Raw genomic sequence first — 26,961 nt, 5'->3', positions numbered from 1 at the left:
TGACCTTAATATACAACAGAGGTTAGCCGTGGTAACAGAGTTTACTCTACCCTCTACTGGCAGGACATGAAACCCTCCTCTGCTTCAAATGAAATCCGTCCTCTCTGGTGAAGAATTAAACATCTGAGTGGTACAAAGGCATTTTACTAAAAACAAAATACCCAAAAAGGTATGAATCATAGATTTGTACAGTCTTCTTTCATACACAAAAACTCAGCTCAAAAATACAGACTTTGCCTTGGTTTTGCCTCCAACTACCAGGATTACAGACGTAAGCATAAACTACACAACTTCAAATATACAAAAAGATAGCAAACAGCTACAAGCACAAGCACAAGCAAAGAGTCTCTTCTCTGGTGAATGTGAAGGAACACAGATCACATTCAGAACACCGTGTCTTGTTCTTCAGTGTTCGACATTAGGAAAAGCCTCTCGTGGTATAAAATAAAGTCTCAACACAAGTTTCTGCACCCCTCCACTTATTCCAAGCAGTTCTTGCTGAACCCAATGTCCTCATGTGTATTAGTGTTGATCACAGTGGTTCAGCATCCTCTCCCCTCAGGTCCATCATTCAGCCGACATCTACCACCTCCCCCTGTGGATGGGTGGGAACCCGAACCCGGGCCTCCCGTTTCGGAAATGCCTCCCGTCTCTGTTGTCCATGCCCTCTGGTCCCATTGAAGGATGTCGATGGAAAGGGGGGCCACGAGGAGGGAAGGGCATGGGCGGCATTCTGAACCTGTCTGGTGGAAACATGGGTCCTCCGGGGCCGGGCATCATTTGCGGGTGCATGTGCGGCATGTTTGGCGGTGGGAGGAACGGAGGTAGATGAGGATTCGGCATGCCAGGAGGAGGCTGCAGAGGTGGAGGCATACCCGGTCTGGGACCCGGCATGGGACCCGGCATGACTCCTGAGCCAGGCAGGGGCATCCCGGTTGCTGAAGGAGACCCCAGCTGGTTGTCGGTGCATCCATCTGAGGGTGAAACTTTGTCTGCATTAAGATCCTTGGTGGGCTCCTCTGGAGCTTTTACACCTCCTGCTGAAAAGGAGGACATGATAAAAATTTTTTGATTATTGATCAGCAGTAGGACCACAGAGCAGAAGTACTATACTATACTACTATACTACCTATAAAACCACTCAATTAAATGATTAATTTCTCATTTTCATTTGTATGCTGATGTTAAATGACCAATGTTTAGTTTCTATTTGATCATGTGAACACTTTGACCATCAGAGCATTATCCATGGTTCTGATAGCTTACTGTTTTACCTCTCTCTTACCTGGTGCCAGCTTATTAGGGTCAAACTCTGGGGGAATGAAAGGAGCTCCTGCTGGAGGCATGGATGTAGGGGACAGCATGATGGGGCCAGGAAAGGCAAGTGGACTTCCAATGGGTGCTGCCTGTTCAACCGGCGCCACCTGTAAGACAGAAAAAAACACAACGGCATCGCTATTAAGACTGAATCAAAACAAGCAAGAAAGTCTTCATGAAGCAGTGAACTGAAAGAAGAAACTATTATCAGCTGCTGGATTCCACAGCATGAAGCTGTTTCTTGACTCCATCCCATTTGAATTTAATTCATCTTTGTCACTTCTGTTGAGAATAGAATCTCCTCATGAGTAGCTGCGTACAGTATTTCTTCTGTTTCTCCCCCTGGAGAATTTTCCGTAGAATCCTCAGAACACAATATTATTCTACATCATCATACTGTCAAATTAAACCAAACTAAAAAAAAATTGCACACATGATGTTAAGTATTGTAAGAGAGAACACAACTGTGCGGTAGAGGAAGTCCACAGATCAAAAAAACAGAGGAAAATACACTCTTGCAAGAACAGCAACTGCAAGCTTTGTTTGGTAAATGCTTTTATTCGGTTAAAATAAACTGCAACAATCTGTGGTGAAGTAACAGTAGAACATGACAATTACTTCTGGCTAATACCTTTAAACACAATGTGGAAATTAAACATGGAGCAAATGTGCTGAAATTCAGCTCAGTCGAGTTTAACGACAAACATACATTTCTATATGGATGTTTACCTCCAACATGGATGGACTCGATCCCACACTACTTTGCCAAAATACACAATGATAAGGTGATTATGTATCACTAACTGCATCTGCCCTTAATTACAAATGAAAAGTGTTTGCCCAGTCAGAATTAGAGACACCTTTACTTGCCAAGTACGTTTGCTTACTCGGCGCCCATGACATTGTAAATAAATAATTTACTATGAAGGCAGTCCATGTAGGGTGTGCAGATGTTCTGAAAAATTCAGGTCAATCCCAACAAGCAAGGACACAACAAGCAGCTCTCCCGAAACTTGATTCCTGTCCTTTTCATCCTGAAAATTAACCAACAGGCCTATAGTGAAAGATAATATGAAAAACATCTGGGAAAACATTCTAATCAACTCACTTATGAAGGCTGTAATTCCTGCTTTTGCTTATTAAAAATGTTTTATTTCTTTTTGTGAGAGTATCAGTAATGTGTTTTCACTTGACTCTTGCAATGATTAGGCAATCATAATCAACCTGTTTTAAAGCAGATGATGGAGATAAGCTGCCACTGCAAGAGGAATGTATGAGAAAAATATTTTGGAAAATGTTGTTGGAGACTCCTACAACGTAATGACAATCTTAGCTGCTGAAATTACGTTTAAAGTGACTGTAACACACCTGTCAATTGTGTGTTCCTTGTAAGCACAGCCAGGATGTCATACTCAGAATCATCTTCATAATATTAATATCAAATAATCAGAGTTACAGTCTGATGCTATTCTGAATTATTTTATACATTTTAATCCTTCTGACATGACACACCCGTCCCCAACTCCCCTGTCCTGATTTTCATCCATTCTCATGTGGTCACCCTAGGTTCATTCTTAAATTATGCTGCATAAAATTAGTATTTCTTTGTGGAAGACAAGATGGTCTAGGATATAGATACTTCTAAAGCATGTATGCATAGTTTATATAACAGTTCACTGTTGCCCTTAAATACCATTGATCTGTAAATGATTAAACATAAAAAGTATCCCGTGAGTGCAAATCACCAACCTATAATACCTGCAAACAACTAAAATCTTAGTTAAATGTCTTGTCCCTACAAACAAACCTCTAGGATTTGACAGAGTTACAGCAAACACTCTGGTTTTGCTTTCAGGTCAAAGTAAAGCTGGAGGCCCGAACCAAGTGTTTAAATGTCAAATGTTCACATACCCTTTGACTAGGAAAGAAAAACAAACACACACACACACACACACACACACACACACACACACACACACACACACACACACACACACACACACACACACACACAAATAATTTAAGACAGACTGCCACTGAACTGCCACTAACTTGAACAGAAATGTGTTTACATTTTCTGAGATGTCCGGCTGACCAACAAACTAATGACAGACTAAAGCCCTGGCTTTAGTGAACTGTCGCACACAAACACTTTACAAGGCTGCACAGGCATTTCCAGTTACTTCCTTTCATACATCTATAGAACTCCATACTGTACAGCTTGAAAATAATGACTTGAATGCGACTAACTAAAAGTCTTGATAAAGCATTTAATATATGTAGTCATTGTCCTTTGAGGCCTCCCTGCTGAAATGATTATAATTGTTGTCAGAGGTGGAATTACAAATACTCAAACTACTGTAATTGAGTCATTCTTTGGGTACTTGTACTTATATAGGGTTTAGATTTTTTCCCCAGGTCTCTAATTGTTCTCATACTTAAGTATGCATTACACTATGTAATTGTGTAATAGTTACTTTTTAAATTATAATTAACTATTAATGAATATTAAAAAGCCACAGTTAAAAAGCAACTAACACTCAGAAGTAGGTTTTTAGAAGAACTTTTACAATAATCTCCCGTCCCCTTACATGTTACATTAATGTTCATTTCTGTCACCTGATTTTATTTTGCACATTGCAATATCCTCCCATACTGTGAACTTGCACATTATATGTCAAACATTTTGCACTCCAATAAAACTGTACAGCTTCGTTGTCTATTTAAATAACAGTCACACTTGCACATATTGTTTCTACTGTTTTTATATTTTTATTTTCTCATTTTATTGTCCATTCTCTATTTTTCTATTTATACTGTTTTAACTGACAGTACTTGCCTTAATCTTCATTTATATCATTACTACTGTTTGTTGTTTGGTTAATAAAGATTATTCTGTAGTGATATCAGTTGCTAAGCATGTATAAAGTCAGTAATGAAATCACTGACAAATTATATCAAATAATTTCAAATGTCAACTGAATCAAGTTCTATTGTAATAGTCGAAATACAGAACCTATAATATGAAAAGTAAGAACCATATTCATCATGCATATATACTTGACCTGTTACTGCATGACTGCACTCTGTTAATTCAATTTACTAAGAAGTATAATTAGTGAGACACGTACAATTTAAACATTTATGTAAGACCTTTGATGCATTAATTTAACTCAAATTGCTCATTACAATTCGATTTCCCCAGACAGAAATCATGTGTCATGCATTCAATCTATAACCATAAATCTATCATTAACACAAATTACATTTCTCTCCATGAATGCACAATAACTCTTGGTCACAGAGTCAATGATCACATCAAGGTAAAACTCACAGCCTACCAGATCCTGCAAGGTGATCCCTGTGCATAACGGCACACGAAAATACATCCCGATTCATGTGTTCAAAAACAGGCAGCTACAACAGACTTGTCTCATGTCTGCAAGTCAAACAAATGTCTCCTGAGAAGGAAAACACCCACTTCTGTTCCAGCTCATCTTGATCACATGTCGTCTGATGAGATGATAGAAGCTACCTCTGCACAGATGAGTCACATATCAAACGCTCAACATTCAGAAATGACTATACACATTAAAATTACTGTAAGCTACATTTAGAAGTGTTTTTGTACTGTCTGGCTGATATCAATCTTCATCTTACATATTTTAATAAATCAAATGTTGGTGACTGACACCGTCCAAGGATCTATAATAAGTAGGGGTGTCACAATGTCAATCAGTGACTCAGCGATTCTCCCAGTATTTTTTTCTCTCGTCCCCCGTGTCCTTGCGACATCCAACATGTTTCCATAGAAAAGAAACTTCAAAGATGACACAGCTTATCTGAACAACTGTTATATTACAATTGATACCATACAGGGTTTTTAAAGAAGAATTTAGAATGTAAAAGACAGTTGTCAGGGAATAAATCCAACAATCTGTTTATCTTTACAAATCAAAACTTGACAGTCTAAGAATGGCATAGCCATCAGCGCAAACAAAGAGAAGTTTAAATCAAAAAATCCAATTAGAGACTACACCATAAAACTGAAAGTCAAATTGAATCATGGATTTAAGGAATCGTGACACCCCTAATAAGAACCTATTCTGAAATATAACACTTGAATTTTGACATCCAATCAGGACTGTTTTCTGCCTGTCATACATGCGTGTACACATATCAAACTGATATTCTACCCTGAAAATTAAAACAACCATAAATTAAATTTACTTAACTCAACTCAACTTTTACTTAAGTTTATATTCAAATTATTTAACAGATAAAAATAAATACACAAAACTAGGACTAGGTTGGCATCCTTCACTGATATTATATGTACACACACACACACACACACACACACACACACACTTTTCTACACTCATTTATGCCATCATACTAATTTTAAAGAGGATATAATAAATCTGTGGTTCCCAAACATTTTTCTTGCATAAAGTTTACGTAAAAGGAACAAGTAACATTTAGTAACTTTTTATACTTCACAAATATACTTTTCTACTATTTTTTTTTTTCACTTTTTTCTAGTTTACATCTCAAAGAACCAGTGTGTAAGATTTAGGGGGATTTATTGGCAGAATAAGGCAGAAATGAAATGCAACACTCTTAAGTATGTTTTCACTTTTTATACATTGTATGATCAGCTGAAAATAAAAACGGTGGTGTTTTTGTAACTTTAAAAATAAAATATCTCTAAAAAAAAAAAAAGAAAAAGAAAAAAAATCTGTGAAATATTCTTCATGTCATGTTTCTACTGTAACCAAGAACAAGGAAATCAAACACTGGCTCTCGAGAGCGACTTTCACATATTTTGTGAGTCATGCAGCTACTGTTGTTTCTCCTACACACTTGTAAAGAGAGGGTGAGGTAAGTTGGCTGCAATATGCAAGCTCACCACTAGATGCCACTGAATTCTACACACTGGTCCCTTAAATAATAATCTAAGCTTCAAAAATAACAATTTTACTGAGTTTTGTTCACAGAAATGAATGCATATGCTAAAATAAAGGCCCAGTTTTTTGTCTTCTTTTTTTTTAAGGTGTTCTTGCACCCCTTACAATCAGGAAGGCTTCGCGACAGCTCTAAAACTTTGGAAACCCCTGCTGGGCGTCTGGACCAGAGGTGTACAAACGCAAACATTTTACATATCTAGCCCTTTTCCACCAACATAGGAAGTAGGGACAGACAAAAACTACACTTACTTACTATGTTTCAAGAGCAAATTTGAAGATTTTCAGTTTACTTCAACAGTCTTGTTTACTGGAAACACCATTTAGTGGCCAACAGAAGATCTGCAGGTAAAGACACTCCTGCACTGAATTCAGAATTGCTAGCAATTTTTGTACTTTTGAAAATACAACAAGAAGTAGCTTGAAGCAACATGGTTGGGTGTTGCAAATAAAGGAGTTCACCAATTGTACCTTACGAAGCCCCGCCCCCTTTTGCTATGTGCTCCAATGACAATTCAGCAAGCTTGGTAATCAGTCAACTTTCTCTTTTCCCGTGTCCTGTATATAGATATACTATGTGCTTGTCTATGGTCAAAAGAAAACCAAACTTTCAAGAGGATGAAAAGAAGTTGCAAGGGGACCTTGTAACAGCAACTTGTAAAATTTCACATCTTAAGTTTGTTAGCTAGTGTAGCAAAATGCTAGCAAGCTAATTTACATCAATAATTACCTAGCAATTAGCTAACATTAGCTAACTTAAGATGAGACCCCAAGTCACTTTTAAAGGAAAAGGAGAAGATTGACTGTGGTGCTAAATTTGCTCAACTGATATTGGAGCACAGAGCAAAAAAGCAGCATGACTTAAGAGGGGCAAGTTATTTAACTGTTAATCTCACACCACAATGTAGTGATGTGCAATCATCTGGTTTTTATTTTTAGAATTAGCCTGTCTTTGTCTATGTCCAATCTGTGCTGAGCAGTGGTGTGCATTTCTGTCTGCCACTATGTAAATTTACATACTGCCATTGAGGGCACGAAAATTAGACATTTTTAATCCTACACATAGTGTTTTCAAGTTTATCAATTACACAAGCCTGAACCTTATCTAAAATGAGGAAGTATGAGGGAAGGGGTGCATTTCCTTTTTATCATTCTCATTTTTCTAAAGTTGGCTACAGCAGCTTTAAAATTACAATTAATATTTTTTTTTAATAAAAGACTACAGCCAGACTACAGAATTCAGGTTTAACATAACTAATTATTCCACAAAATTACTCCAAATGATTAGGTGATAACATATATATTATCGAGTACAAGTTCACTACCTGCAGGAATTAAGAGGGAACATACTGACAGATCATAAAAGAAGCTGTCATTTTGATGACCTTTCATGCTGTTTGACAAATAGTCAGATACTACTTAAGAAAATGAATGGGTTTTCATGATATATTTTGCTTTTTTTTTTTTTTGCAAGTTAATGCTACTTAAGAAACCTCATGAGCCAGACAGCTGTGCACTGAAGACTCGTGTCCCTGACAGCTATCACACTCATCTATAGTATTTCCTTTTTTCTTTGTTTATACCTGCTATTTCTAAGACTTGAAAAGATGAGGCAATTCTACAATAAACTGGCCATATATCTTTGATAATTCATGAGTGAAAAACAAATGTCATGGAAAAAATCAAAAGTCCATTTTATTATGAATGAACCTGTCGTTACCTTTCAACCAGTCCACAATATCATCCATGAGTGGGAATCCAAAGATCATTTCTAGAACACTCACCTTTGTGAGGCCTCGTGTGAGACTGATGTTCTCCACACATGGATTTAGACCACTGTCGCACTACTTGATGTAACTGAAGAATTCCCCTCTTTCCTTGAAATGTCACCTCACTTAAAAACGACTGAAAAGAGAAGACTGCGCAGATTTTACATCACAATCAATGTTAATGACTACTACCTGAACCTATTGTATGACGCTATGTATGACAGAATGCTCCAGAGGGTTAAGAGGTCAGACCTGTGATGTCTACAATAGATGGTGAAACTGTTTCATGCACAAAAGGGTTTACAAATCATGGATAAGCAGAGCAGCACAAGGTTTTACAACACAGCACAATCGTGTTCTAAATCCCTCATTCTCCTTATTTCTCCTCTCACTCGCAGTCACAAACACTGTTTCTATCCCACGTGCAGGTTTTAGGATGTTAAACAAGAAAAACCTTTGTGAAAATCTCCCATCCAGAAGAACCTAATGTGTAATTACAATGGTTTAGAAGAGTTTGTTTGAGCATAAGCTAATTAAAATTTAGTAAAACTTCAAATGACGATTTCTTTTTACAAATAAAACTACAAAAGAAAATGTGACAATGTCCAAATGAGAAATTGACTACTTTATAGTTACAGAATGTTTTTTTTTTTTTTTTTTTTTTTTTTTTTTTTACAAACTGCTGCATTTTAGAAGTTTTTATTCCCATTATCTTGCACTATAATTACATTTGTTAGCAATATTTTTTGATTTATTAATTTGTTGCTGACTATTACCTTTTGGTTACTTCAGATTTATGTATACAAACTTTTCTTCATATTTTTTTCCTTTTTACTACTAACAAGGCCAAAATTGTTTTAAAACAAATGGGAGGATATTTCAATATTGAGGAAGAAATTCTGCAAAACCACAGCATCAGTACTTGATGACCAGTGAATGAGTCAACAATCAAATATCTTTCTCCAGAATCTCTATATCCACATTTAAACACACGTTGACACTGTAAGTGTGCTCCCTGTGTTAACTGCACACAAGTCATCTTTGCATTGTCTGCAGATAAATTGTTGTTTAATTGTTGTTCATTCCAAGAGCTGCCATTATATTTTTTTTGTTGTATACTTCAACATACCTGGTTACCCGAAGAAGCAATGGCCAACAACTGTACTGGAAATATCTTGTAATGTTGTCCATTTGTGTATCCATAAACCTCATAAACATAAACCCATTGGCACAAAACATCCTGGGTCATATTTCTTAAAGTAATGTAACAAGCACCTGTAAGAAATTGTTTTAGACTTTCTGACTTTCCACTGAGATTATACAAATGGGCTTTGACATCAGAACCCAACATTACAGGAGCATTAGAGCCTGAGTGATGTTTGGCATCTGTCATTAGACTCGGCAATATACAAAGTTATGTAGCTCATAGAAACTCAGGTTGACAATTCAGAAACAGAACCACTGTAGGGGGTCCAGGGGAATACTTCTGAGAAGAAATTTAATTTTTTAACATGTAAATGGAGCATCCTGATGAATTGAGATGAAAATGAAATATGGCAGAGCTGCTGTTTGTCTTGTTTTTTTCTTTTTAATCTACTGTGGGTACACTGCAGGAGGTTAAAAAAGTGGCACAAGCCCTGTCAAGCCCACTGGAATGAGCAGACTTTGCCTGAACTGATCAATTCAACTGCATGTTCAAGTGCAGTTTCTTGGCACTGCTTAGTCATGTGCCGCTTTCTTGACATTTTACCCTGTTCACCACCTCTCTCCTCCTCGCTGCCACATGAGCAGGTGGCTGACAGTGAAACTCCTTCTTTTAACACGACACATACTGGGCACATCACATTAGTTGTCATGCATCATTTGATGCCCATACCACAAACCAAACATGCCATAAATACAGAAGAGCCAGTCAAGGTACAGTAGCTTGGATGTGCTGATCCAGGGAGCAAAATTGGTGAAACTGCAGCTTTTCTGGAGAGTCAACATGCAGTGATGTTGGAAAGGACAGTGGTGTGCCCTGACACGTGTGCATGAGTGTAGTCTGTGTGCGATTCCACAGATACACATAAAGAAAACAACAGTATGGTTGTTTTGACGCAAGTCATACAATGCAAGCTGAGCAGACGGTGTCTCCGGGCCAAACAAAGCTAGCATTAGCTGCTTTCAATCAACAATTGAATTGGGCAGGATAATGTTATAGGAAGCAAAATAACAGAAAGCAAAAGGGTTTGCCTTTGTTTGCTTAACTCTCAAGTGTCCAAACATGTGGTCAAGTAATCCTGCATACAAGTTTGTCTGTGATTTGTGCAGGTAGATTTCCAAAGAAAAAAACTCTTCAGACCTACACAATTAATGTGGACATCATATCAATCCAAAATAATAAATTCACCAATGGGTGACAAGTTTGCAGGAGAGGAGAGTTTGCTTGAGGGGAACTTTTGAAAATCACGTCTTGGATCCAAAGAATTCAATCAGGTGCATTCCCATTAAAAATCATACAATTATGCAGGTATGAAAGATGCCTGCCACAGACCTTTTTGTGCTGATTGGACAGAAATAAATCTGTAAATTCCAATAATGCACAAACTCTGGCAAATTTAGAAAAACGGGGAGGCTTAACACAACAAGACTTTACTACCAGTCGTTTTCAAATGCACATTTCATTTTTTATGTTTTTCTAACTCTCATAACTATAACTGGACAGAAAATATGGCCCTTCTTTGCAGACCCATCACATCCAATAAAAAAAAAGCTGCAAACATCAAGGAGATTGAAATGATCCCATCCTTCTGAAGTGAGATTTTCTGAAGATGCTCTGATGATATCCAGTCATATTCGAATGGCTGGCCAGATGTGGCCTTCATTTACAGTCAACAACTCAATTTTTTTCAAATTGTCTTAAAAAACCAGCAACAAGCAAGTGATTTGTCGAGATGAATTTTCATTTTTTCCCCCACGATATATCCTTTAGTATAAAGTGCTCATAATAAAATGGTTGCGTGGGTACATGTGAGGGCACTCTGTGCAGTGTCCTGGTGCATGTTTTTTTTTTTGCAGACATTTGGGGCAAAATTTCCTTTTCCCTTCACCTGTGGAACTTCACACATTCAAAGAAGACAACACAGTACAAGTGTTCATGCCCAAGTCCCTTTGACTGCTCAATGAGGCACAAATGAGACAAGGTTTGGGGAAGTGTCAAACAATGAAGTTATCTGTGCTCAACAACTGCCACTAATTTGCATCTTGCTAAGAATAGTACAGCGATAAGATTTTTCACAGCGTCTAGGCCAAGTTTAGCCCCATATGCAACACATCTTATTTAGACTAAAGCACCTTTGAGTATCCTGAAAAGCACTATATAAGTATAATGAATTATTATTATTATTATTATTATTATTATTATTATTATTATTATTATTAGTGTATTATATTTATATGAGCCCACACATATCTACTTGTCCATTAACATTTAGTTTTACTCATCACAAAAAATACATCTAATCTCAATTATTTCAAGAGTCAGCTTGTACTTTTCATTCTAGTTTTAAGTTGGCAACTCCTTTCCATGGAAGTGCCACAAAGGGTTTGGTTTGTGTTCTGTTGTCTTAGGTTTAAAGAGAACTACATTTAAAATAACAGTAGACCTATTTCTTTAATAAAAGTGAATTAAAGTAAACTCCAACAGAAATAAGTTAAATGCATTTAAGTATCACAAAAGGTTAATGCACATAATGGAAGAAGGAAGCGCTGCATGGCTCAGATGGCTTGTCTGACAGGTGCTCTTTAGTGACGCAGGTAAAATCAAGGAAGTCCTACTTGAGTTATGTTGACAACCATGTGAAAAAATATTGAAGCATTCTACATCTTCATCAGGGTCTCAGGGTTAATTGTAGTTTGGCTATTATAATTCTTTTCTTCTAAATTGTTAACAAAGCTGAACTAGAGCCAATATATTTTGCGGTGTGACAGAGAAATAGTCGTAGCCTACCAAATCAATGGTAACAAAAAAAAATAGTTCATTCAAAAGTAAATGAACAAAAACAGGATTTTAGGAATAAGGCGAGCTTGAAAAGGAATACCTGAGAATAGCTGATGTTGAGACTATGCCAGATGAGTGACTTGAGTAGTTATTGTTAAGGATGGATGACAGCAGCCATACATCATGTCCCACAACTTTGACCCCTTTGGGTGAAAACGAGCTGTAAAAGCAGCCAGTCAGTCAGTGCGCGCCTATGACTAGCTCTTCATCATGTCAGTTAATGATGTCCGGAGTAAACAACACGGATGCCAGTTGTGTCTGCAGCTCTAAGTGAATCAGAAAAGTGTCCCAGTGATGGTGTAACTTAATATTTTCCTGTGAAAAATATGGCACTCCCATCAAACACCCGCATTTAGAATGGTTTGGTTCAGCAGTACCGAAACAGCAAAATAAAGAGTCTGAACATTATCAGAAGTAACAGATGTCGGAAATACATTACCTTAAGATACAATTACGTACTTTCATGTCAGCCTTGTCCACTTTGATGGAGGTAGACTGTAAGGACCCCTATATCTTTAATTTTCTTTATGTATACTATATAGACATAGCATAATTGCTTACCTAACTGTCCAAAGGATTTGGCCTCCGACTAGCTGAACAGCAATATAGTTTTCTTATGTGTTTGAACTGGCAAAGACCTCAGAATTTGTATTGGCAGTTAGTTAAATCAGAGTGGCTCTTTTCACCTAAAAAGGGGCGGGGCATGATGCAGGAGCTAAGTACCTGGATGGGCTGCTCTTAACCATTGTGAATTTTTCTGCAGTAATTTTGATCAATAGCACGCACTCAAGCTCCAGGTCCATTATCAAAGAAAGCACAGAAAACAAATTAAAACCAGCTGTATGTACTGTAGTACACAGACAATGACTCAGGCCTTGTTTTGATTTAACTCCTGTCCGGCGGGTCTATCGCAACATTTTGAATAAGTTGCTAATGTTACTTGTCGGCTTACCTTGTCTCCCACTTGGACACTCTTCCTCCCATTCGGGCCTTTAAGTTGCACCAGCAGCCAACGGTCAGATACGCTCGACCTCAAAACTTGTCAGCAACCTTTCTTCAGAGTGCGGTGTGCAGTTTAGCAGGCCTGCTAAGTATGGTATGTTGCAGACAGTCCAGCTGGATCATGATTTATTGAAGCTAGTTTCTTTACCATTTGTTACCTTGCTGTTTGTTTACCTGGGTGGTGCCTGTTTGTCTATCTTGTTGTTGGTTTGTCACCAGGACTACAGAAAATTTACTGGCGCGTATCATGGGTCAAGCAAGAACCTAAATTTTGCAGCACATCAAAATCATGGGGCGGAAACAGGAGTTAGCCTATTTTCACTTTTGTTGACATTGCAAGACAGAGCATTTGGCCCTCGCAGAATAAAAGCCAAACATCCTGTTTTTTTCAAAACCACTGACTCAATATCACAATCCACATTGCAAAAAACAGTCATCCTGTGGCAGCCTACAGATGTTCAGCTGCTCACACTTCATACAGAAAGCAGTTGGTTTTGAGCACTCCTGGACAGTGGTTTCATGATTTCAGTTGTAACATATGAGCATCCAGTAATACCCTAAATAAAGCAAAATCATTTTGAAATTCATAAAGAGTGCAGTATTGGTCTTGACAGAGATCTATGCTCGCTGACCGGATTTCTAGTTCAGCATGATTTTCATTAACATTGGATAATCACCTTAACTGTAAAAATACTATTTTTCACAAGGATTTTGCTACTTTGAGTTTTTATAAGCTTAAAATCAATGAGTCTGTTTATTCAGGAGTTTCGTGTCACACCGGTTGCAACCAAAACACAAGGTGATGTATGTATGTATAATATTATTTTTTAGATGCCTTTCAAGCACTGGCGAATGATTAGGAATTTTCTTTGTAATTACATGTAACACTTAAACAATTACTGATAACCCAGATATTCGTAATAGAGCTTCGCTACTGCGAACAGAAAAAGGATATCAGAAATTGTTCCCTCTACACATACAACAGAAGTGTCTTTTGTAATTCCCACACTTTATTTGAAGAAGTCATACTGCACAGTACAACTGAGTGAAGATGCAAATATTTTGCAAAGAAAAAGGAGAGATGGATGAATAAGCATTGCTCAATTTAAGGCCTATCAGCAGAGGAGCTTATCTGAATTGTGATAAAGTGGATAAAAAATAATCAGACTAGATCTTTCTGCTTATCTGGTGACTGAAACAACCCTTATGATACAAAGAAAAACACTGAGTGACATGTTGACAACCCCTCTTAGAAGGCAAATAGTTCATTCATTTACAACAGAAACATGAAAATCTCTTTTAATAAACCAGTTTAATTCAGCATTCAACACTCCACATCAGTTGCACATACCTTGACTGAGAAGGTTTGTCTGACCTCTTTAAGAAACTTTCACATCAAGCATTGAGCTCAGTGCTCAACACCAACTTAATACAATTACAAGAACTGAGTGCTCATAAACTCAGAAAATTTTGAGTCTGAGATTTGAAGGCTGACATTTTTAAATGTTCATTATGAATGGGGCTTTGACTTCACTGAGGCCACAAAATGTTTGCATAGCTTTTGCATTCAAATGACATGTATACTGTAAAGCCACAGCCTATTCAAGGCAGGAATATAGCACCTTTATTCTGGTGCGCTGTCTGTTTTGTTCTGCCTCTGAGCCGCCAGAGCTGGACTGACGTCTATGTAAAAGGGTAAGCCAGCACGGCGGGTGAGGACGCTGCTATATTACACTTTCGCTGCTGTTTGTGACGGTATTCTTTAATTATGAACTTATTCCACATATTTATCAGCTGTTCTAAGCAAAGAGAGAGGGAGACGAGCAGACACTTTTTACAGCACTGACACAGAGCTGTGTGCACAAAGCAGACACACAGAGTAAAGCAGGGAAAAATCCTCCAACAGATCATCACGCAAGGCGATCACTTTAACTTAAACGTTGCAGACAAAACAAGGGTCTGTTTATCCAGGAACTAGGGCTGCACAATAAAATGCAAATGCAATAAAATCACAACATGCATGTGGAATAAATTGCAAACAAAAATCTAATCCAATTCAAATTGCAGAACCAGATCACAATTTTTGAAAAAAAAAAGAAAAAAAATGTGAGAAAACAGCATTATTATGGGGTACAATAGTGCTGTATAGATAGATTTCCTGGCCTAAAAATGTTGTTCTCAAGATGACAGAAAACATGTTTGTTTAGTACAGACCTCAATAAATATCAGATCATCACGATTTTAATCGTTTTGTTTTCTGCGAGCATGAAAATTGTAATGCAAAACTGACTGTTTCCACTAATGGAACTGCAAATTGCAAAACAATTTCAGTCCAAATGATTGCAATGTGACTTTTTTACCAAATCGTGCAGCCCTACTAGGAATACATAAAAAATAATAGTTATAATTCTGTGAGGTTATACACTCTATGTGTGATTAGAAAAGAGTAGACAAGCAGGATCAGTTGTTAACGGTTGTGCTGCTTTGTTATATCCTGCCTATTTTGATGCCACAATTTCAGCTTGACACATGGGGGGCTTTATGCTGGATGCTGCTTGGTTCAGTGTAATTACACAATGCCAGCTTAAAGGCAAGCCCTCGTTGCAGCAATACTGGATCTATGTTTAAAAAGGGCTTACTTTTGGTAGAGGACGTAACTACATCATGGTAGGTGTATTGCACAGGACCCAAGGAGCAATGTGTTGAGTGTGAGTATTGTTCAAATGAGCGGTTCTTGAAGGCAATCGGCCCATTTTGACCAGGCGAGTTTTGAATGGACACTGCACTAGTGTATCATAACCTACCTATCAAGTACCCTGATATTTCAGCCACAAATAATGAACCTCCACAAAAACAATTTGTGTGCCATAGTGTGGCTTTTTGAGAGATATCTCACAGGTGTATGTCCCACTTGACACATTTGTCATCCACAGTTACACCTCAGCTGTGTGGTGCTGACACACGGAGCTCACAAACATTCACACATAAACCCAAACACTGACCAACAGCTAAATTTGCATGTGATGTCACCGCTGGCCTCAAGATCAAGAGCCTAATTCATGTTAACCTAGTGTAAATCAGACAACATAAATCACTAACAGAAAAAAACGTGGATGTAATCTGTACTAAGTCAGTATGTGACAGAATCAAAACTGATTAAACCTAAGGCCAAGTTAAAATGCAGACTTGTAGTTAGAAATATGTAGTCTTAAAAGGAAAAGGTAATTTGTGTTCTTTGACTGGACCATGTCATCACATTTATACCATGGATGAAATGGAAAATTATCTTTTATAAAATCTCTATTTTGGCTGAAATGGTAGGTATCTTTGTTTGCAATTACAATTTCACCACCAGTGAATTTCACCAATGACATACAGTAGCAGAAGCATCAATAATGTTACTATGGCAACTAGGTTTTAGTTGTCCTAGTACACAATTGTAATAAACACTATTCAGCCTGTTATGACAATGTATTTTCCCTGACCCATGGTACAGGTCATGATAAAAGCTTTCTAAAGCCAAGTAGGCCTTAGAAAGGTGCCGAGTACACCATGTGCAGAGTATTTCTCAATGAATGCAACAATCTTTAGATAAAGTATTTCTAACACTGTACTGCACAGACTTATCACAATATTTTTTTTTATTTAGGAGATTTAGTCATTCATCTAGGTAATTTCTTTACATTTAAACTTGCAGTGACTTGATTTTTGAAGCGAAGGCGGTAGGGTGATTCAGATAAGCTCCACTACTCATATGCAACAGTAGTTTATTTTCTGTACATCCTCCACAAGAAAGATTGCGAAGTAAGCCTTCAACACCAAGGCCATTAAACCAAGATAGAAAAAGAATGTGTAATATTAAAAAGAAGGTGTTTAAAGACTGTATTATCATTACCTGAATATGAGCAGTGACGGCTCCATCTGCTGGTACACTTTCCAACGTGCCATTCACAGCTGCCAGCTTATTGATGTCCTTAGCGTTATTCCACTCTGTACACAATATGAGACACATTGACAAAATAAGGAAACTGTTTCTAATAGCCTGCAGTAGGTAAATCTTGGTCAAGCTAACGGAATTGCTCAGTGTTTACCTGGATTTAGTGTCTCTGCGTCCAGTATACCCCCTTCCCGATAGCTCTCCAACTCCTCAACTTTGACTTTGCTCCAGGGGATGTAGGTAACTCCTCGCTCCACATCCCAGAACTTTTTGTGTGCAGTTTTTATACCTTTGTTCAAAGCCCAAGCAATCTAGGCAAGAGTGACATTAGCTATAACCACCAAGTTAACAATCAACACTACATCAAATTATACAGAAGGCATATAAAACAATCCGTGAGATTTTATGTACCTTAACAGGTTTCTGATTGACTTTGTATGACCCCCTACTGAGTTTGTTCAAGGCTGTGTAGGCGTCTTGTCTGTGAACCATAACAATATAAGCACAACCCCTCGGAGGAATCATCTGGACAGAGAGAAAGAAAAAGTGAAATACTTGTTAACATTATCTTAAGATTGTGGAGCATTACAAGAAAATTTGATGTAAATTGTCCAGACTTACATTGATGGACTCAATCTGGCCAAACTCTTCCAAAAGGGACATCACGTCAGACTGCTGAGTTTTCTTGTCTAGTTGCCCAACCCAAAGTGTAGTGCTGCAAACTAAAAGCAAAATGAGATTAGCAGCTGTTCGGAGGATGGAGGAGAGTTAAGTTGTTTAACTTCACTATCCATTTAAATGTGAAAGCTTGATTCAGTTCTTTTGTTTTTTGCACTGGTATGTGTTGTTACTGACAGAGCTGACTTGGGATTTATTGCTAATGGTTACTCAGATCCCCAGGACAACCAGGAAGAATGAAATAGTCGACCAAACTGGTTGCCTAGGAAGTCTTGGTAATGTTACCTAGTTTGCTGGGAAAGGAGAATGCATGACAAATCTGGTTGCCTCTGTTGGCAACCAACTGCCCAGTATTTTACTTATCAAAATTAAATTGTGTGTAGAACAAAATAAAAACAATGAGGCAATCACTAATGATCACAACAAGACAACACAACAGATAGAGATTTTCAAACCAAATTCAAAGAGAATGGAAATGTTGTTACTACCTTAAATAAAAACTAAGGCTGATCAACTGTAGAAGGTAGCTATAAAAACTAAGACAGACAACACTTCTGCAGGAGCACAGTGAACATTACGCTTCAAAATATCAGCGCAGCATGTCATCCCTGGAAAATGTTTCACACTCCTTCTACATTTTAGAAAACAAAGAGCCCTCTCCTGCCTTTCTTTGTTTCAAGGTAATTACACCACATACAGCATGTTATCCTGCTAAATATTGTACATTATAATTCCATTTACACCCAACTAAGACCTGATCACACTGCAAACCACCAAGGACCTCGAGATGTGGATATGATCACATTCTGGTCACAGTAAGTCCTGCGTGTGTATACAATACCCATAAGCATTTCTTTTCCATATCTTGATCAGATATCCAGATACAAATTGTGTGTTCATGCTAGACCATTGTCTTTTCTTATGCCTATAGTATCTCCCTGTTTGGTATGCACGGGTAGCAATGTTCAGATGACTGTCACATGACTGACGCATGATTCACAAAGACTTAGTCTGAGAGCAGAGCTTCTCTCAAGAACTTTCATTTTTGGTTGTTGCAGTATAATTTCAGACTACAAAAAGTTTTATCTGAATCTCTTGTTACGTATCATTTTGCAGTGACTATTAAAGAATATACTCAAACAGAAAACAATGTTATAACACTAGTGTGACTGCATTACAGACCAAAAGTTGTATTAGATCTGACACTGAAGAATACACCTTAGAAGACCGTTAAGGCATGCAGTCAACTTCCCCTTTATAAATACTCTGGCAGATTTACAAGTCAGTGTAATGCTCGAAAAAGAAGCTGTCATTCTAACTGAGTGGACATTTACTCAGAACATATACACATTTAAAGAACTGTGTTTCTGTAATTCTACCAGGGCAAGTCTGAGTTAAACCAAACCAATGACAACAAGTACAGTTGTACAATAACAAATAAACATAAACAGTTAAACAGTTATGCAGATTCATCATGCTTTAATAAAATCTATTAAATAAACCACTTCAAAATGCAGGTTGTGCTTATCAAACCATTATACCACAGATTGTGGCATAAGCACAGCAGTGTGTGTGTGCATGGTAAATGTGGTTGAGCAGAGGACAGAAAGGTAATAAAGAGAGTGCTTGTGGCAGTGCTTAGGGCAGACAAGTGTTGGTGATCAGAGCAGAGGGATTCAAGTTTAGCAGTGAAGTTGTCTAGTGGCAGCAAATGTACTGTCTGTCCATGAATAAACACTGCAGAAAAAGTTCAAGAAGTTCTGTTTCTTGCTTCCCAGCTGTTGGTAAATTTAAGGAAAGTCAATGGGATTCAAAACCAGAGCAAAGTGAGCTGCTGTCTGGCTTTGGGGCACACTCTGCTCTGCCAAGATTACAAAATGCAGATAAATTTCTTTATTCAATGCCTTTTTACTGGTCATCAACATTGCATTTATGGGCATAGATATTGAAAAAAAGACTTGAACTCTAAATAAATGCTTCAGATCAGGTTTAGGCATGCAAGATACAGCTGTGACGCAAGACACATGGAGCTGGTGCAAACTGGTGCATGGAATATAATGAGAGCGATTTCTGTTGCATGAGATGTGCAAGTGAAAAACGCGCCTGACTTGCTCACAATTGAGACAGGCTAAGTATCAAAAACAACATTTACAGGTTTGTTTCTGTTGTAGCACGTACCACTGAGAGACTGGCTCTTTATGCTGGGAAGACCTTTCTGTCTGCGTTCTCTGTCCCTCTCTCTTTCACTTCTGTCCTGAGAACGAGAGCGAGATCTCCGACGCCATTCTCTGGAGCGTGAACGAGAGCGCCGATGCCTAGACCGCCTTGAGCGGGACGAAGACCTTGATCTTCGTCTCCTGGGAGATCTGAAACACAAAACATAGTGTCACCAAATAGTGCAGTCCCTAAGAGGAAAGTTAGCCGAGTCAGAAATGACAACATGAACACCGGGTTCTGGGACTCCATGGCAACTAAAATGTAACTGAAATCCAAAGCACTACACAGTCATCTTTGCTGAGCACAGCCTCTTACCTGGAATTAGATCTGGATCTTGATCTCCTGCCATAGCCTCTGTGCCTGCCTTCACGCCTCATAGTTGAGTCTTCTCTTGAATTTCCCTATTAGACAATGATGACAAGTTTGTTTTATTTTTATTTTAAAACAAACTAAGTTTAAAGCCTTTTTCTGACAGCAGAAACATTCGTGCAGGTTAAACTAAATTGGGCTTGAAGATTTACCCGCGATTGTGAATAGGCCTCATTTATGGAACCATATCTATCTGCTGTCATATGATGTTCACCATGACTCATTATTCCACCATGCTGAAGAATGACAAAGACACAACCAAAGAAAACAGTTAAAAACTGGACACCACAGTACAATGTGAAAAGAGCAACTTATTTTCCTTCCAATAAATTGTGGACTTTATCATTTTGTACTAGAGAGTTGATATTTTTGACATTTAATTGAGTTGTATAATTCAGTTACAAGTGAATACCTCTATACCACCAGTCTGTCCCATCATGTGTGGATGAACATTCTCTGTGTTGGGCATCTGACCAGGAAACTGGTGAAACACATTCTCGGGAATGGCTCTGTCATGACAAAAATGATCCGATCGTCAGTCTGGGTACTACAAACAAGAAAATTCATTTAAAAAAATGCCACCGGAACAATTATAATTGCGAGCCTTTTTCGCAGCAGATATTGTGATGCATCAAAGCAAGAGAAGCACAGATGTAGCAATAAACATTCAAAAGGTCTGCACTCATTTTGGGATTCCAGTTTCACTACCATGGTATTTGTGCATGCTGACATGTTCATAAAACCAAGTAATCAACAGTTTCACCTGTGCTTCTAATCCTGTGACAAATCAAGACACTGGTTCCTTTTTGCTATTTCGTCCTTGCAACCATCCCCATGACATGTTTTACCACATATTAAAAATACTCTCCTTGGAATGACAATGTGTCTTTGCACAAAATAGTCCAGTTACCAAGTTAAAAGTTCTTTGAAATACATCTATTCCTTCTATCTCATTGAAAAATACAGAATGTATGAATAAGCCGATAGTGTTCATTTGTTAACTACAAGACACAAGATGTCTCCTACTTCGGCTTCAAAAGTAGCTGTGATGTCGAAAATATCTGGCACATATGAAGCTTAAAGGGACAGTTCACCCAATCATCAAAGTACACATTCTTCCTCTGGCCTGCTGGACACTGCTATTTCTCCATCTACTGATCACATTCTCTTTCAGTGAGCTAAAATCTGGCCATATTGGAGCCAGTATAAGATGTAATAGTAGATTTTACCCTCCAACAGCTGACTGAGTACATCAGTGAATCTGTTACTCAGTGTGTGTTCCATTTGAACTAGACAGACGGAATTTCCATATTCCCAAGTTGAGAAAGTTGAGTTGAGGGAACCTCACCAACCCTGACATCAAAGTCCAAGATTGCTGCTCAACACTAGTCAAACCTGTTCATTATCATGGCTATATTATATGTTGTTGTTATGGTGATTGTATGCACAAAATACAGCATCAAGTGCTGTTAAGTGCAAAAACTTGCACTGGAAAGCCATCAAATGGAAATGAAACAGGGATGCTCCCATAGCTCAGTTGGTGGAGCATTCGCCCCATGTGCTGAGGCTGTTGGTCCTCTGCACCAGTCGCTGGTTCGATTCTCGCCTGTGACCCATTTGCTGCCTGTCATTCCCCCTCTCTCTACCCCAGGCATGTCAAACTGGTCCACAAGGGGGCCGGTGTGGCTGCAGGTTTTTGTGCCAACCAACCAAGAGCATACAGTTTCACCAATCAGCTGTCTGAAGACCGAGATCAGTTGATTAAATGAGTCAAGTCTGGTGTGCTGTTACTTGGTTGGAAAGAAAACCTGCAGCCACACCGGCCCCCTTGTGGACCAGTTTGACATGCCTGCTCTACCCCCTTTCCTGTCGTAGCTTCAGCTGTCCCTATCAAAATAAAGGCAAAAAGCCCCAAAAATAATCTTGAAATGAAACAGAGAATACATATTAGCTGCACAAATTACAAAAAAGGTTATTGTCTTTCAGCTGTTAAAGGTGAAATACCCGCAGTATATATGCAACATGCTTTGAAGTCTCAGCCTTAAAAATATGCGCTGCCGTTTTCCCTGCACTTGCATATAAAACATACACAAATGTATTAACATATATAAAATCCATTAAACTCACTGGGGCTGGGCCATGCCGTCTTTGGCTGTTGTATCCTCAGGTTCATCATCATAGTCAAATCTGTCAAGCAGTTTCTGAGGAAATAAATGTACACAGCATATTACACAGTGAAGTAAATGAGAAATGTAACTCTTATATTATCACAACAGGTAATGTGACATTGAGCTGCCCTATTACCTCAGCTAAAGAGCTTTTCTTCTCTGTGTGTGCACTGTACGGATTGAGCTGGGCCGCAGGCATCTGGGGAGTGTTTGGTACACTGTTGGCAAAGGTGGCTGCCAAAGTTTTATCTGCCTGCTGGAAGTTCTGGAGCATCCTCTGCAGCTAGAGAAGGGAGACGGAGGAGTCACTCAGAATTTAAACATCTCTTGCCATGAACCAGAACCGCTGGAGCGCTTAAACCAACTTTCCACTTACCTCCTGACCATGGGGGGACTGAAACAACTGTGCCACAGCAGCTAAGGCATCAGGAGTGGGTAGCTGGGGCACAGCAGGTACAGCAGGCACAACTGAGGCACTAGTGATAGGAGGCTGTGGCTCTGGTTGGGGCTCAGTGGGAACAACTGTTCAGATACAAGAAAAAGATTTACACCTTTGTATGTTATCTTTGCATGCAGTTAATCACACAGTAGACAAATTACAATCTCATTATCCTTTTTCTCTCACTCAACTGCACTGTCACAAAAATTCAAGCTTCTCCCTAAGAGACGCATATTAATTTCTCTACCTTCCATTGCAGGCACAGGTACAATGGCCCCATTTGCCATATCCATCAGAGGCTGAATGATGTCCATGTCGAACACACCGTTCTTCTGCCACAAGTTCAGCACTCTAACAATTTTGCTCTGAAAAGGAAAAAAAAAGCATTCCCACCATTGAGATATTTCTTATCATCAGTCATTGTAATTATAAAAAAAAAAATATATCAAAAGCACAAACATAAAGCACCTTATCATCCTCTGGGCAGGAGTAAAGGTTTTGAAAGGTATCTGTGAAGTTCTTTAAGAATCTTGGCCCAAATACATCCTTGTCAACACCAAACTGATGCCGTGACTGTCGTACAATGGAGTCGACTACATACAAACCGGGGACTTTTAACTCTGGCTTGCACTGAAAATAAATAAGAGAAGACATTTCATTGCTATTGTGTCATGACAAATTGCTTTTGTAAAGTGCTCTTTAACTCAAATGTTTGATATAATGTACAGTAAGAGACTCCACAGTACATACCTTCTTGATGAACTTTTCAACAATCTGGACAACATGTTTGTAAAGCTAATAACAGAAAAAAACTAACATTAGTCACAACATAATAGATACTACTTAAACCATGCAATGAAAAATTATGATGACAATATTCTCACTACTATATGATTCTGTAATCATTCAAATAAAGTTCACATTGGCAAGCATCAAATGAAAGCTTCTGTCTTTGTAAACTTTAAATTAGATATCAGATTTTTATCGGACATTAAAATTCCAAGTTCTACAAAATGTTTAAGAATGCACATACACTTAACCAGTTATGTTCAGGTTACTGATGCCTTTGGAAAGATAAGATTGCAAAAAAAGGCTCACGTTGGCAAAATATTAAAAGGCTTATTCCAAATTTGAATTTTTACATAATTTACTAACCCACTTCAGACACTATTTGACAGTTAAAATAAATGTCGAGACATATTTTAAAAATGGAAGGATAATACCAAAACGTCTAAGAAAACTACTAGCACAGAATTCTCCAAGGGTTATATCTCCACTGTTATGATCAGCACATCCAAACATGTTTTTTCACCCAAATATTGATAATATACCCATCTCCCAAAATTCTTTTATGTCCAACTATGGTGTGTCATAGAGCTGCACAATTAACTGAAATATAATTCAAATTGGAGAATGGACAAGTGCAACATTAAAATCGTAGAAGTTGTAATTTTTTTAGCACAGAAAAAAGTGAATGATGTACGTGATGTATATGAAGTACTATAGTGCTGCAAAGATGCCCTGGCCTATAAATCTTGATCAACAGATGGAAGAAAACAAGTTTGCTTGGTACCAACTAGGGCTGCACGATTCTCGATTAAATGTGAATCACATTTTTTTCCTCACTAAAAATTGAAATCACAAGTCTGCTACACGATTCTTAGTTTTTCAACAAAAACATTTATTGCAGTCTTAGACGCTCGAGTAAAAAAATATGTCTGAGACACTTGCTGTTTAGACGGCTTTAAACAGACTAACACATCTCAAAGTGATAAAAAAAACAACAACTTTAGAACACTTAATAAAAGTGATTAAGCAAAATGCTGATGAACTTTAAAAAAGAAAAGAGCATTTGAATTATTCAGGTTTGTGTGGTTTGGTAGCTGGGATTTTGTGATGTGATCTGTTTGTCTGCAATAATGATTAATACCACTAATCATAACTCATACTACAATATCTGTCAAAATAATTGTACTATGATTGTGTTTTTGTTTTTTGTTTTTTTTTTTTTACCATATTTTACAGCCCTAGTTTTACACTATAATTAACATCCAAGTAAAAAGTATAAACTTTTACATCCAGCAATCCAAATTACAAGAACTGACAGAAAATCAGAATTTAAACTTGGAGGACTCCTTCAGGAAATGATTCTCAATCTACAGCAAATGAGGAATATTCTCATTATTCCATTGATTATGGCCTATGTCAAATCACAAGCCACAAAGCTTTGGGTTTAATGACCATGTTTCTTCTAAAACATACTAAAAGAAAACTAAATCAAGCAGTTCAGCAGATCCACACTTGCACTGGCCATTCCTCATAATGACAATAAAATTTACACAGAATTCACTTTACCTTAATAGCTTTGATGGCTGATTTTGTTACAGACATCATCTTAGCACGGGATATTGGCGGCTTCATGTCAATCATGGAGAACAACTAATGGGTATTCAGAAAAAATGACATAAGTTCATTTTAAACACAGTGGAAAACATGCATTGCTTTATATAGAAAGTAGACAACACACCACTAGACCAAAGCAACATACAGCAGTTTCCTATTGGTAGATAAATAAAGGAAAAAATAATCAGAAACAGCAAACAATCTGAGTATAATTAAAGATATAGATGGCCTAAACAAGATTTTTTCAAATGTTAATGCATTGCATGTGTTGTTTTGTCATAAATCTGCATATACAATTCCCATTGTTTTACTGGAATTTAAACATATTTTCTGTGCAGACACTATAACTTGACAGTTGCTGATACTCTATAACCATATTTAGGCAATTGTGTTAAAGTAGAGAGGGTTTTTGTCAATGTGAATAACTCAGAGCATGTTTGTTAATTACCTCGGGCTCACTGACACACATTTACAGATATGTAAGCCAATTCTGACCACTACTGTGGCCTCAATCTCAAACATATTAGGCGCTCAACTTCAACCAGAAAGAAATATATGAATGGTCACTGGTGTTGATTTCCCAGTGACCAGTAGTCTGGTCAAATATAGGTTTAAAGCAACTTCAATATTTTTTTTCATATGTAGGGTTTGTCTTTGAAAGCATCATACTAAGTTCTCAAAATAGCATACGGACTAAGCAACTAACTAAAATACTACTCAACAATTCCCACCAATACAGACACAAACACAATGCGAGACGACTGTCCAGTGTCATCTTGTGGCAACAATAAAAAAAAAAAGATGGTTTAACGAAATGTTGTGTTTTAAGATGGACTAAATTTGTTGAGTTACATTGAGCTTCCTCAGAAAGACATCAGTGGGTGGCAATGCTAACGTTACCTGGTCACTCAAAGATAATATTTAACGCTAGCTAGCGTTTACTAGTGGGCTATAAAATTGCAAAAGCTATTGTTCTTCTATGTACATTTCTAGTTACTGTTTATCGTGATCCCAGTGGCACAGGTTAACAATTAGCTAGACTAAACACTGAAGTCACAGGCCTTTAAGATAAACGCAACGCAACGTTTCAAACGTAGAACTGGAACTAAGCTAGTGGCTAACAAATCCAATCAAGACGTGTTATCTTTTTCAGCTCCCACATTACACGGAACAAACGTTTACCCCAAAAATGAAGAAATTCAACTTTTCAAGTTGTATAAAACTATTATTAGCTCAGCTATAAAACAATTTATCAAACATTAACCCAAAACAAATCACATTTGTTGGCGTTAGCATTAGCCTTCTGGCTTCCTCTTAGTGATAATAAAACACAGCAAACTTTACCTCCATGTTGAACGCGTTCACTGCTTCCATGATGATTTCTTATATTGAAACCCGATTGACGAACTTTTCTCCTCTACCCAATCATAACCACGTGTAGTTAAATAGCTAACAATACAACCAGCGACGTTAAAAAAGGCTCTATTTTGATTCTGGTGCGGTCACGTTGCTAGCCACAGCTCTGCTATGTTGCTAGCTTGGCGGTTCCACCCCGTGCGTGTCCATCTGCGTCTGATGTCACGGGGTATTGCTGCCTTCACTGTTCCCGGAAAATGGCAGATACTTTTATTTCATTTGAAAAAGTCCATTTGG

The 26,961-nt window shown here is 37.9% G+C and overlaps 1 protein-coding gene across 1 annotated transcript; it reads right to left on the bottom strand.

Annotated features, from left to right (window-relative positions):
- Positions 1-543: 543 nt before the first annotated feature.
- On the bottom strand, positions 544-26,961 carry LOC146328373 (SR-related and CTD-associated factor 4-like). Its single transcript, XM_084717381.1, has 18 exons — positions 26,653-26,961; positions 25,261-25,344; positions 23,656-23,700; positions 23,374-23,535; positions 23,153-23,270; positions 22,843-22,988; positions 22,603-22,749; positions 22,426-22,499; positions 20,711-20,807; positions 20,451-20,534; positions 20,245-20,330; positions 19,891-20,078; positions 17,656-17,756; positions 17,446-17,559; positions 17,189-17,345; positions 16,993-17,087; positions 1,286-1,424; positions 544-1,040 (listed from the first exon to the last, which is right to left on the bottom strand). The coding sequence occupies exons 1-18, from the start codon at positions 26,680-26,682 to the stop codon at positions 583-585; spliced, it is 2,325 nt and encodes a 774-aa protein (XP_084573507.1). The 5' UTR covers positions 26,683-26,961; the 3' UTR covers positions 544-582.

The sequence above is a fragment of the Lutjanus erythropterus genome, chromosome 4 (genome assembly GCF_056507025.1).
Source record: "Lutjanus erythropterus isolate fLutEry1 chromosome 4, fLutEry1.hap2, whole genome shotgun sequence".
Classification (NCBI taxonomy): Eukaryota; Metazoa; Chordata; class Actinopteri; order Lutjaniformes; family Lutjanidae; genus Lutjanus; species Lutjanus erythropterus.
Note: the sequence above shows the minus strand (reverse complement) of the source record. Positions and strands in the feature narration are given on the sequence as shown.